Here is a 13,432-nt window from a genome sequence, read left to right as displayed (position 1 = left end):
CTGCTCTTTCCACACAAGGTCCACCGTCTATTGTCTTTGCAGTGACTAGAGGTTGTGATCAGAAGTTCTTTCTGCATTTGACGTTGACTAAATGTCTTGTGCCTGTGTGTGATGGAATTTTGGTGCCTGGAGACGTGTACAAGATAGGGATTTGCCACCCAGTCAGTGTAGTTAGTTCAGTGGCTGTGGTTTTGAGTGTCTTTTCAAACCATGTGCTTAGGTCATCAAGAATAAATATCTGTTCCCTTTGGTCTAAGCCTACTCTTCATCTTTTTAAATATATATTATTTGAAGTACTCAACAGTTGTTTATGGTAGCATGTTAATTCTAACGTTCTTCCATAGAACGATTTTTATCACATGCCTTTCCAATGTTTTTAATAAACCGGTGTTTTCAACTTGCGGATCATTAGAGAAATACAATTGACAATAATCTTCCCCTCTTCCATCAGATTTCAGAATGGTCCACGAATCCATGAACTCCTTTTTTCCCCCCATTTATTTATTTTTAGTTTATAGCAATTTTATGTCTTTGCACAGCACTGCTGCCGTACGACACCAAACGTCATGCCATATTGGACAGTGATTATAAACCAGATTCATATTCTGTAGATTATCTGGTATGGAGAGATGCAAAAAAACACACAAAATACAAAAGATAATACAAATCCATCAAAAGCAGTTAAATTTAATGCTTAGTTCTTACTTTATATGTTTCTATATTTATGCCATATGACTCAAGGTGACTGATCAGGTTAGTGTGGTTCTGTCCTGCAATTGAGTAAGTTTTGTACTTAAGTGTACAAACAGCAGAACAGCAGGTGATTCTGGGGCTTAATCTGGGAGAGGGGTTGTCTGACCTGGGACTACCAGTAGGAGAAAGATTACTTGCCTGGGGCTCCAGCTGGGACTTCAGTTGGATCAGGTAGAAGGATAATTGTGTCAGAGTGGCAGTAAGGATATCACTGAGGAGCCAATAACATTTAAAAAAATGCTGTAGTATAATTATATCACTATTTATTCAGCCATAGCCTTCTATAATTTTCAATTGGTGCAGGACCAGTTTAAAAAGTCCCAAATTGAAAAATATCTCCACTCATTCATTTCTGGGAATTTTCAAGCTTGTGTAAGCTATATCATTCCCCATTGTCTTTATCCCATTCCCTATATCCCGCCCAACAAATTGTGGATCAAATCAAATGCACTCTAGCATAAACATTATCTACTTATGATAATAAATAATGTATCTAAATATAAGATCAAGAATGTATTTGCTTACTTCTAGGCCTTATTTACACTATTTCCTTTCAAGAAATGTGTGTTTGCAATCAAGATCCATTTTCTCCCTGGCCCATTTCAGATCTTACAGTTTCAGGTACATCCCTTCCTCTGTTCTTACTAGCAATTATGTTGCATAACATTTTCTATTATTAACAGTTCTGCCACAGATTGATCAATTATATTTGATTACGTGTCCTTTCTTGTACAATTTCCTCCCAATTTTGTATCATAAGAAATTTACAATGTAGCTCCCACAGATTCCAGATAGTTTATACATAAATTAGTGTATAATGGGACCCAACCCTATAAACTCAGCAGATCTTAGCAATTATTCAACTAACCAAGCTCTGAATTCAAATCCATATTGGGCAATGTAATATTTCATGATGCATTTGTAAAACATTAAAGGTTAGGAATTGAAGGACGCTAACAATGTCCTGTGAGTAGACACTCCAGATAATATGATTTTGGATGATATTTAAACCATTATGTACCATTAGTAAGAGCCAGCTGGTGGTATAGTGGCATCAGCACTGGACTTCAAGGCAGATGGTCCTGAGTTCAAACCCAGTTCAGTCCCAGTCTGGGCAGCAGCAGTATCTGTGCAGAAGGAAGACCCGGCAATCTACTTCCATATCTTGCCATGAAAGCCTTCTGGACCCTGTGGTCCATGAGGTCACGAAGAGTCAGACTTGACTGAACAACAACAAACCGTAAATACATGAATTTTCATCCTTTGTCGCTTAGTATTAGGACTTTGTACTTGCCATGGTTGACTTGGCAGCCATTGACAGTCATTTTTTAAATCTCAATAGCCTCCTGCATTCCCATACGATTCTGAATTTTCTCTTTTACTGGCTAACTTTAGTTAGATTAAGTTGACGAAAGTGCCTCTCTAAAATGTTAACTTGCTGTTCACTCAACACTTGCTGCCTATCGTTCAGAATGTCTCAGGAATGTAAATGGTAATATTGTCAGGAATTGATTCAATATTTTTTCATATGCAGTGTTTTGATAATTTAGCCACAGTCTTATGAAATCTATACATAATCAGATGATGACTCTTATTTTATTCTCTCCTGGCGAGGAAAATGGTCTTTGCACTACCTGTGATGCTGCATGCAAATAATGTCCATTTTTAAAGAACTGTGGCGATTCATAGAATAAACCCGTGAGGCAAAATTACATGATCTTTATCATTATTGTAATAATATCCATAAACTAAGTAACATCCCCTATTGCATTGTCAATGGCACAATGTAAAAGAGCATTTAGTTAATCCATTGCATTGCCTGCAGCAGGTTTGATTTGTCCTGTGAATCTTTCCTTATCACAATGCTCCTCTTTTTCAGGGAAGCTATCAGTAGAGTGTGTGAAGCTGTACCAGGCACTAAAGGGGCTTTCCGAAAGAAAAAGGTATCCATTGTTTTTTCCCTTTTCCATTTGCCTTGGTCATAAAGGAAGCTAATTCTGTAGTCTTTTCAGCATGTGATAAGACCAACTCATTGGTCCTGACTGTTAATTCCATGATCTTTTGCTTTCCACAGGAAGGATGCCCTCCTGCATAGCTTAGAATGTAGGTCTAGAATACATTGTCATCATTCCATGACTCACATTCCCGCTCGGAGTGTGAGGTCTTGGAATCATAACTACCATTAGATTCTTTCACAAATTATTGAACTTGGAAATCCACCTTTACCTTTTTAATGAAACCATTCTAATGACTTCTCCCAACCATTGCCAACCAAATTCTCGCTTGCACTCAGGAGCTATCACAATATGTGAGAACAATTACTTACAGTTCCCTTCATGCCGCTGCTGAAAAAGATGTTAATGCTCTGTACGACAGAACAATAAGGAAAAAAAACCGTCTGAATCGATGTGCCGTATTTTGACTTACTCCCTTCACCATCCTCTGATAGCAGTGTCCACTCTTTTCAAGACACGTATCTAGCACACCTCCTGCGAGTGCAGCCTTTGACTGGAAGACAAGAATAGCAATTACTTGGAAGCAATACTGGGCCACCCATTATCCAGTGTTATTATTGGATCAAAGCTCTGGAGCTTCCAGATGTCCAGAATTATAAAAACTCCTTTGTTTACAAACTTCACATTTCAAGAGGAAATCATCTCCTCAAGTGCAACTAGGAATGAATAATAAATGCCAGCCTTGTTAGCAATCCATGCATCCTGAGAAAATGTATAGTTCATTTTGTTTTCCTAATTATCCAAGTAATGAAATGAAATTTTAATCCATCTATGTATTTGAAGAGCAGAAATTGAATAAATGAATGCAATTTAAAATAAAATATTATGTATGCAATTGAAAGTTACTTCTTTAAGTATATCCTTGTTAGTAATGAGTTGGCTCATGTTTTTATTGGTGTTGTGATTTGCCTCAACAGCCTCCAAGTAAAACATTGTCTAGTATACTTGGTAAGAGTAATTTGCAGTTTGCTGGAATGAACATCACCCTGAATATTTCAACTAGCAGCCTTAACCTTATGACGCCTGACACAAAGCAGGTAGGCAGGATTGATCTGGTTTTGTACTAGAATGTTAATGTTAAATCAGCATAATAATATCTGGCTATGCTATTACACAATAATGTTTAGCTGAGGAAGGGTCTTGGTCCGAAATATCGACTGTCCATTTTCATCTATAAATGCTGCCTGACCTTTTAGGTTCCTCCAGCAATTTTTGTGTTGATCCAGATTTTTAGCATCACAATCTCTCTTTTGTCTCAGTATCTAACAACTTAATTGTCAAATCTTATCAACTGAAATTGTGAAAAATTTACGTTCTAGTTCAAACAAATCAGCAACTCAACTCCCATTTTTAAGAATTCAACGTGCAATTGGTCTCATGGAATAATTTGTTGTGTGAAATTTCTAGTGCTATAACAGTCTTAATGTCTTGGGAAAATGATGTGACCATCTGAAATTGTACACTTATTGAAGGGGCACTTCTGGTGGATAATACTTGCCTAAATTACAGTTTGCAATTGGAATGTGGACTGTGAAAGATGTATTTCTGTCTAAAGTAGCTTGGCATGGTGGACAAACAGAGCAGTAATTGCGAGAAAGGTTAGACAGTCAAATAGCAAGTATGGAGAGAAATGATAATTTAACGTTTGGACCAGAAAATTGACTGCTGGTCCACAAGTGGCACATTAAATTATTTTGAATGTGTGCCAGCTAATCTTTATTCTTCTAGTTGTGGGAGATCTGTTGCTTATTACTCAAGTTCTATAATAAAACTGAAAATTCTTTTCATGGAATTATGTGACTTTTCCCAAAGCATTGCTGGCCATGTTGAAAGACATTATGTCCAGCACAATTTGGACCTCCGTAAATCACAATAACTGAATTCCTTAAACAATTAAGCATGCCGGAATCCATTCTCCACATAAATCTATTAAAATGTATGCAATATTTGAATAATGAAAAATGTTTTGTTATAATATATTCAACACTTTAAAATTCAGAGGTTTTGTAGATTTTAAAATAATACAGATTATGTATAAAGTAAAAAATGGACAGCTACCAGAAAGTATCCAAAGATTGTTTAAAATGAGAGAAAGTCAACGTGATTTGAGAGGAACATGTATATTTCAAAAACAAGGGATAAGAACAAATGTAAAAAAATCATTGTATTTCAGTCTGAGGGGTGAATCTATGGAACAGTTGTAATGAGAATTTCAGAACATGCACCACACTTAACAAGCTAAAAAAATTATTTAATGAACAAATACAAAATACATGATTTAAAATTAATGGGAGTAATGTAAATAAATGATATTGGGAATTGGATTTTGTGTTAAAAGATTATGAAATTTTTTGTTTTTGATGTGATGATTGATGCCAAATATGTTTTTGTATAAGTAAGTGGGGTGGGCGTAATAAGATGTAGCTTCAGCCGACACCCTTTCGGTCTGTTTTAAAGAATATCTATGTTTTTTGTTGTAGTTTTGTCCTATAAAATCATCGTTATGAAACCATTGTTGTAAAAGTTGCTTTTTGTTATGTTTGTACTGACCAAAATAAATTAATTTCATTCATTCATTCAAAAGGCTGTTGAGCATCTTAGTTTCATCAGGTATGGACTTTTATTTTGAAAACAAATACTTTGAAACACATATGTGCAGAAATTAGATTATATCTAAAAAGTGTTATAGAATCATACAGCACAGAAACAGACCCAACAGCTGACTATGACCATGAAATACCCATCTATACTAATCCTATTGTAAGAGTACCTACCTCCTCTCGACACTCAAGTACTGCATTTGAATCCCAATCATTCTCTGGATGAAAACAATTCTTTTTCAGAACTCCTCTTGCCCTACATATAAATACCTATGGTTATGTACAACTCTGCCATAGGACAAAGTTCCCAACTATTAGAGCACCAAATCTGAGTCATGTTGTTTTCCAGCTGACGCACCATCAATAACTCACACTGAGACGTAAGGCGAGATATCGGCTTTTATTGACTGGAAGAAGGAACCAGGAGTGAGTGTCCATCATACTATGTCCTGGAGACTGAGGCCGAGCGTCAGGCCTCAGATCGCCTTTATACAGGGGCCTGTGGGAGGAGCCACAGGAGCAGTCAGCAGGGGGCGTGTCCAGACAGGTATATGTAGTTCACCACAATTACATTGCTGGGTGGGGTCTATGATAGGCCGAGACAGAGGGAGGACACTGTAGGTTAATAGACAATTTGTTGTATGTTTGCTGGTATTGCAATTGGAAGGAATGTGCATTGACTGCTCAGCATAGGAACGTGAATCTTGGAAACCTCCTCTTACGTCTTCTTCCTTCTTCTGCTGCTCCTTCTAGTTTTGCAGTTGCTTGCTGTGTAGTTGAAGGCCAAGGTGTTTTGTACCTGACAGCAAACCTCACCAATTTCAACACATTGCTGACCTTCTTCCCAGCTAACCTTCAAATTACTCCATATCCCTTGCAAGCACAAATTGCCTTCCTCTATTGATTGCTCCAAGGGTCAGCTGCCACAAAAATGAAAGAGAAACCTTGCCTTTAAAGTCAGCAAGATCTCTGCATCTCTGGTCTTTGATGATTTATTGATTTCGCCTTAATCTTTTCTTCCTCCCTTTGAATTTCATGGTTGTTATTATGGTAGAAGGGAGAAATTAAAGACCATCTGAATCATATTCTAGCGATGTTTTGTGTCATTTTATAAGAAAATCTGAATTATGAATGACTCACATTTTAAACAGATGCATATCATGGTCAATAAAATGTTAATTCCTCAGCATCATCAATCTAATTATGGAAAGGATATGCTGCATTTGAAAAAAAGTACAGAGAAACTTTTTAAGAATGGTTTCATGAATGGAGAATTTTTGATTGGATAGCCTTTGTCTATTTTCTTTAAAACGGAGAAGGCAGAGAGGGAAGGCTGAAATGAGGCATGTAAATGATGAGGGCCCAGGTGAAATAGAAAAGAAGGACTTCTCTCCCTGAACAGAGTGATCAAAAACCAGATGTTTAAATTTGAAATGAGTGGGAGGATTGAGGAAATATGTTTACTATAGCTGAGAGAACAGTCTAACTGACTGAAGGAATGATAGAACAGGAAACTTTGCTGCAGTTTGAAAGAGCTTGGCTATGTACTTGGAGCTTCATGGCTTACATGGTTACAGAATGAAAGGCAAAAGGTGCAAGTAAGCTGGCAGGTTCTTGGTTAATTGAATTACCTCATTTTGTGCTATAACTTTCTGAGATTGAACTGTTGTTGGGATTGCTTTATCACAGTACAGTAGAAAAAAAGTGTACTTTTCTTGTCAGTTAATGCATGTGAAATTAAAAATATCTTCAACAGTTTATCCCCAAGTTATCCCCAAATCTAATAACCAGATAAGAGTTCATTCACTCAACAACTTGGCCTCACTTTTTCACTTATTCATCCTTCTCTATCCTTCTACAACTAACTTGTTTTCTCGCTTTCTCAGTTCTGGCAAAGGGTTTTCAACCTGAAGCATCAACCCTTTTTTTCTTTCCACAGTGAGCATCTGAGTGTTTGCACCATTTTCTGTCTGCATTTCATCTTTTCAGCACTTGTGTTTTCATCAACATGGCCCAGCTCATGTTTAAGTTATAAAGGGGCAAATGCCCTTTTCAATCATGAATTTTGGAAGCTGATTTTTGTTGTTGTCGCTCACATCAACATATTCTATGGTATTTTTCCAGTTTTGAAAGGGGATATGTTTCCTGTCCACCAAAACTATAAATTTATCCTCAGTTACTTGTCGTAAAGATACATTTCTAGTAGTGGGATGATATTAGACTGAAACTTGGTTCCACTGAATTTAGTGATGCTGAACTTTGAAAGCTGAGTATAATGTACAGCCATGACTGTAGCTGTACATTAACATATGATCACATGGCAACCAAAAAACAGGCTTAATACCAGAAATTTGAAGGTATGTTTTTGGTGTCTAAAGAGTTTTAGTTTGCAGACATTCTATGTATTTAAAGGAAGAGGAAGAAAGAAAAATTAGCTTTATTTGTCACATGCACATCAAAACCAGCAGTGAAATTCATCATTTGTATCAAGGTTTCCAATTTGACGCTGAGTGCTGTCCACAAGCAGATGGTTATTTTTGGTTGGCTTCAGAATCAGAATCAGATTCAGCTTTATTATTCCCGTCTGAAATTTGTTGTTTTGTAGCAACAGTACTATACTTTTTGTTCTATTTATTTATTTTGCAATTTATAGTAATTTGATGTCTGAATACATAAAGGGAAAAATGAAGTATTGTTCATGGATTTATGGACTATTCAGAATCTAATCAGAATGGGGAAGAAGCTGTTCCTGAGTCGTTGAGTGAGGATCTTCAGGCTCCTGTACCTCTTTCCTGACAGTAGCGAAAAAAAGAAGCATTTCCCACATACTGTAGGTACTTAATGATGGATGCTGACTTTTTGATGCATTACCTCAATGGTGGGGAGTGTTATGCCTGTGGTGGAATTGGCTGAGTCTACAACCCTCTGCAGCCTCTTGTGCTCCTGTGCAATGAAACCCTCATATCAGAATAGCCACCAGCATACATCTATAGAAATTTGCAAGAACCTTTGGTGACGTAACAAATCTCTCCAAACTCCTGCAGGAGTAAAAACGCTTGTGTGCCACCTTTGTGTTTGTGTCGATGTGTTGGGCCCAGGACAGATTTTCTGAGATGTTGACATCCAGGAACTTCAAGGTGCTGTCCCTCGACTTCCCCGTCAATAATTAACTCCTTTGTCTTGCTGATGTTGAGTGCAAGGTTGGTGGTGTAACACTACTTAACCAACTGATCTTTGTCACTCCTGTACACCTCCACACTGGTCACCGAAATTTTACCAATAGTGGTGTCGTCTGTGAATTTAAAGTTGGCCTTTGAGCTGTCTTTGGCCACACACTCAGGAGTAGATTCAGAGTGTGCCAGCCATTCATCCTTGATTGTTGGTTCAATAAAAAATGTGCCCAGTTTTGCTGGATAATGGGTGAAGATAGAATTGGTAAGTACATGGATGAAGGCAGACTATTTGGAAATTACTGTTCTTGGGACCATTGGATTGCCTAGGCACATAAAGCAAGAGAGGATTGCGTGCTGGTAAAGGATCCTAATTTTCAGGCCACTTCAATTAATGTTGTGGAAGGTGTCACTCCCACCTCATTTTACTCTTTGAATTTCAGTTGTAACCAATACAACCAGGTGCAAGACAATTAGGCAAATGGAACGTCTTTTTGAATGCTGGGATTTGCTTCACATGAGCCACAATGTCACACTCTCCTGCATAATCTCATAATTTAAAATTCCCTTTTATTAAGCAACTATGTACGTATTTCCTTTACTGTTTCTAGTTTTTCCATTTCTACCTCTGGCAGATTTCTGGGGGGTTGCACACAGGAAGTCACAGTTGATATTACTAGTCCTAGCCAGCTGGAGGTTCATCAGTACATCTTCCACAACACTGCCACTTGCATGACACATGGCCACTCAGGTTTCTGCCTTTTGAAAAGGTTAATGCTGTGGAGTTAAAACACAAGTGAGGAAATCAGAACTTCAACTTTACTGTTTAAAACTCTGCCCCTTGCCTATGTACTTCTCCTATGGACTCAAAAGAGAATACGTAACTGGAATGTTACGTGCAAAAATTTGTTTCAGTGAGGACACTGAATAGTGAGAGAATTAATTGGTGAAATTGAAATTCCTTTTCTTTCACCTTCCTTTTAGCAGTAAAAGCTTACCTCTGGATTAGTTATGGGTTAGCTACGATGGTGCTTTGTTGTAGATGTATAAGGAAGATTGGGAGAATGGAAAGGCAATAATCCAAACATCTGTGAAGAACTCAATGAGACGTTTTGTAGAGATGTCACTAACTGAAAAATATGACTCAACACCACAGTCAATTGCTTCTCTTCAATTCTTTGAAAGCACTTTCCTGAATTTTTTTTCAGTTAACTACTCTTTCCAATAACAAATAGTGAGAGTATGATTGATGATATTATATGATAATAATTACTTTGTGGGTACCTTCAACAGCTCCTGATTCATAACTTTTGCCAGGCTAGTCTTCTTTTTGTTACCCTGCTTTATAGTCTCTCTAAATGGAGATTAATGGTTTGTGTTTTTGGTTCTGATCCAACAGATTATAGCAAATCATCATATGCAGTCCATTTCCTTTGCTTCTGGGGGCGATCCGGTAAGACATTACTCGATTTCAGTGACAGCATAAACAAGGATTTATATCTTATCATGTTAAGAAGAAGTGATAATCCTGACAGTCCTTATTTCTTATTCAATAAGCTTTCAATGTTTTCTCTGGTATTGAACTTTTTCTTTACAAGCACCTTACTTGTAAAAATAAATCTTTTCCTTTTGTAAAACATACAAAACACTGGAAGAATTCAGCAGGTCAGGCAGCATCTATGGAAAGGAATAAACAGTTGCCGTTTCAGACCAAGACCGTCATTCAGGACTGGAAAGGAAGGGGGAAGAAACCAGAATGAGAAGGTGGGGGAGAGAGGAAAGGAGGACAAGCTGGAAGGTGATAGGTGAAGCCAGGTGAGGTGGAAGGTAGGAGGCTGAGGGAGGGGAGATGAACTGAGAAGCTGGAAGGCGATGTGGAAATGGTAAAGGACAGAAAAAGAGGAAATCTGATAGGAGAGGAGGGTGGATCATGGGTGAAAGGGAAGGAGGACTGGCCCCAGCAGGAGGTGATAAGCAGATGAGGGGCAGCCAGAGTGGGGAATTCAGGAAGAGATAAGGGGGAGGGAGGAAAAATTACTGGAAAACTAGAGAATTCTATGTTCATGCCATTAGGTTGGAGACTACCCTGATGGAATATGAGGTGTTGCTCCTCCAAAGTGAGAGTGGCCTCATCATGGCAGTAGAGGAGGCCATAGAACAACTGGTTGGAATGGGAATGGGGATTGGAATTAAAGATGGCTGGCTACTGGGAAATCCTGCTTATTGCGGATGGACCAAAGGTGTTCTTCAAAGTGGTCTCCTGTTCTATGTCGGGTCTCACTGATGTAGAGGAGACTGCACTGGGAGCACTGAATACAGTAGATGACCCCAGGAGACTCACAGGTGCAGTGGTCCCTCACCTGGAAGGATTGTTTACAGCCCTGAATGTAGGTGAGGGAGGAGGTGAATGGGCAGGTGATGCACCTGTTCCGCTTGGGCTGGGATGAATAAAGAGAGCAAAGCACAGAGTCCATTTTGTAAAGGTGTTTTTGGTGGTAGGATTTTGTTGAAGATAGTGAAGGTGGGGGAAAATGATGTACTGGATATGGAGACTCATGAGGTGATAGGTAAGGACAAGAGGAACTCTATCCCTTTTAAGATGGCAGGAAAATAGGGTGAGGGCAGACATCTGCAAAATGGAGGAGATGCAGGTGATGATGGCAGCAATAGCGGAGGAAGCGAAAGCTTGTTCTTTGAAAAAGACTTCTCTGATGTGTTGCCTGCTTATCATTTCCATAGATGCTTCCTGACCTACTGAGTTCCTTCATCAATTTGTTTGTGTCACTCTGGATTTCCAGCATCTGCAGAATCTCTTGTGTTTTGTTCTGATTGAAGTGCTCTATGTTATACATTTGCCATTGTTTTAAGCCAAATTAATTCTGATAAATGCTTAAATAAGAATGTTTATTCTTTAAAATATCAATCAAAAAAAATATCATCTTGCATCAATTAGATTTGTTGTTAGAGATCTACTTTAAATTTAATAATATTCTGAAAACAGTATGAACTTTAATAATTTTCCATGGAATAAACATCCTTTAAGGATGGGTGGGGGATTGCTGGTTGTAATTTCTGAAGCTGTATACAGTATTTTTTACATGTAGCCACAATTCTGTTGTAGGATACATAAGCAAGCTGATTTAAACAGTAACTTTGATTTCAGGCATGATATCAAACAAAACAGCCCACTAACTCTAACAAGATAAATAAATGCATCTTCCCACTTCCATTAAATTGCAGATAAAAATAATACTTACCTGGCTCCTGAATGATCACATAACTGAGAGGCATTTCTCCTGCAAGTAGAAATTGAATTACATTCTTCACTAGCTAATCAAGAACTGAAACTTTCTTCTATATTAGACAGCCAAAAATTCCTCAACAATATTAGAAGTAATGGTGGTTTATTGGCTGCCCCCCTACTAGATGCTAGGAATCAGTTTCCCTATTTGTACTAGACCAACAGGATATAAAACATAAGGCAAACATTATTTCTACCTTAAGATCATGAGATTATTTATCATGCAATGGAGAATGTGCTTCTAAACCCACATTTGATAGTGATGGTAAATGGAAAATAGCAAACCCTATACACATTTTAATGATTTGCCCAGTTGCACACATGACCTACAACTTAGTAACAGACTAAATCCAGGGTTAAAGTCCTTTGAAGTAGGTAATTTTAAGGTTTGTGCAGAAAGCAACCTAGGAGTCCAGCTTCAAAGAATTCTGATTGATGCCCTGTTGCTGGCTGTCGATAATTTGACTAACTCTTGAACTAACCCTAACCCTAACCACAATGCATGAGGTTTTACCTAAACCATTCAAAGATCAAATAAGTCTCCGTGCAATACCATATTTGCCACGGTTATCATAATCAAAAGGTATGCTATCTTCCACATCTGTTCATTCAGCAGTGTATAGGTTATGTACAACCACCAACATTTAGAGTGAGATCTAGGGATTTACAGAGCAGTACCGTTAAAATGTTTGCACACTATTAAAATATAGTGAACATGACATTTCTTTGTTTAATGACAAAGTGAATTTCTTTAAAAACCAGCTGTTTAAATAGATTTTCAAATCATGAAGGAATATACTATCACTGGAAATAAGATTGAATGTGTATGTATATTTTGAGATATCCTGTCAACATTGAAGGAGATGTATGCATCAAGGGAGAACAATGAGAAATAAATCAACACAGAACCAGATGGTATAAATTAATAACTGTAGCTTAGACATTATATTATTATATTTAATTAGAAAGATGAAGGCAAAATGAAATAGAAAAATCTAAAAAAGTAAATTGAGTCTTTTTGTCTACTGGAACATGAGAGAGGGTAATCATCTAATAGAATGTTTACTTATGTAGATCAATTTATGACTTTGTCCTTTGTGGTTCAATTGTTTTGTGTCTGTAAACGTGACCTATAACATACTTCTTCCCAAATGAGAAGGACTAGATTTTAGTGGAAATTTACTTTGAGTCAATTTTCATGGATTGCTTCTGGATGGATATAATTTAGAAATATGAGGAACTTTCAAGAGAACTTACCTATTAATTGCTCATTACAATTAGATTCACACAATTTTATTGCCATATTTAACCTCTATATTTAGCATAAGTACTAAATGCCAGTTTTCCTAGTATTAGTGTACTATTCCACGCATGGTATTTTTTCTTAGGTTTAATAATTCATGGTAAAAAGCTGCAGCTATGGGTCAGGAAAGAGAAGTACTTCCCCAGGGCTTCTGCTGGTTAACACAGGAGCTAATGGAACTAATCAGATAAGGACAGGTGAAATCACAAAAGCAGACTGGGCCAGAATGACTATGTTGGAAATCTCCGGACTACTCATTCCCAAACTATTCCACACAAATTTTCCAACAT

The 13,432-nt window shown here is 37.5% G+C and overlaps 1 protein-coding gene and 1 long non-coding RNA gene across 4 annotated transcripts in view; one reads left to right on the top strand and one right to left on the bottom strand.

Annotated features, from left to right (window-relative positions):
- Window positions 1-12,078, bottom strand: part of LOC132394127 (uncharacterized) — a 30,599-nt gene extending 18,521 nt beyond the window's left edge. The window contains exons 1-3 of one of the 2 annotated variants that reach the window (XR_009512188.1): window positions 12,037-12,078; window positions 11,796-11,834; window positions 3,080-3,261 (exon numbers count right to left, since the gene is read on the bottom strand). This is a non-coding gene — a long non-coding RNA (uncharacterized LOC132394127). Of the gene's footprint in view, window positions 1-3,079; window positions 3,262-11,795; window positions 11,985-12,036 lie in introns of those variants that run through there. The other variant, XR_009512187.1, reaches the window with a different exon arrangement.
- Window positions 1-13,432, top strand: part of shc3 (SHC (Src homology 2 domain containing) transforming protein 3) — a 138,272-nt gene that overhangs the window by 76,648 nt on the left and 48,192 nt on the right. For both annotated transcript variants that reach the window (XM_059969895.1, XM_059969894.1), the window contains exons 3-5: window positions 2,633-2,696; window positions 3,686-3,805; window positions 9,938-9,991. In XM_059969895.1, coding sequence (XP_059825878.1) covers window positions 2,633-2,696; window positions 3,686-3,805; window positions 9,938-9,991 — 238 coding nt within the window. The remainder of the gene's footprint in view (window positions 1-2,632; window positions 2,697-3,685; window positions 3,806-9,937; window positions 9,992-13,432) is intronic.

Source organism: Hypanus sabinus, chromosome 5, assembly GCF_030144855.1.
Source record: "Hypanus sabinus isolate sHypSab1 chromosome 5, sHypSab1.hap1, whole genome shotgun sequence".
NCBI lineage: Eukaryota > Metazoa > Chordata > Chondrichthyes > Myliobatiformes > Dasyatidae > Hypanus > Hypanus sabinus.
The sequence above is the reverse complement of the archived record's forward strand: the minus strand, read 5'-3'. Positions and strand labels throughout refer to the sequence as shown.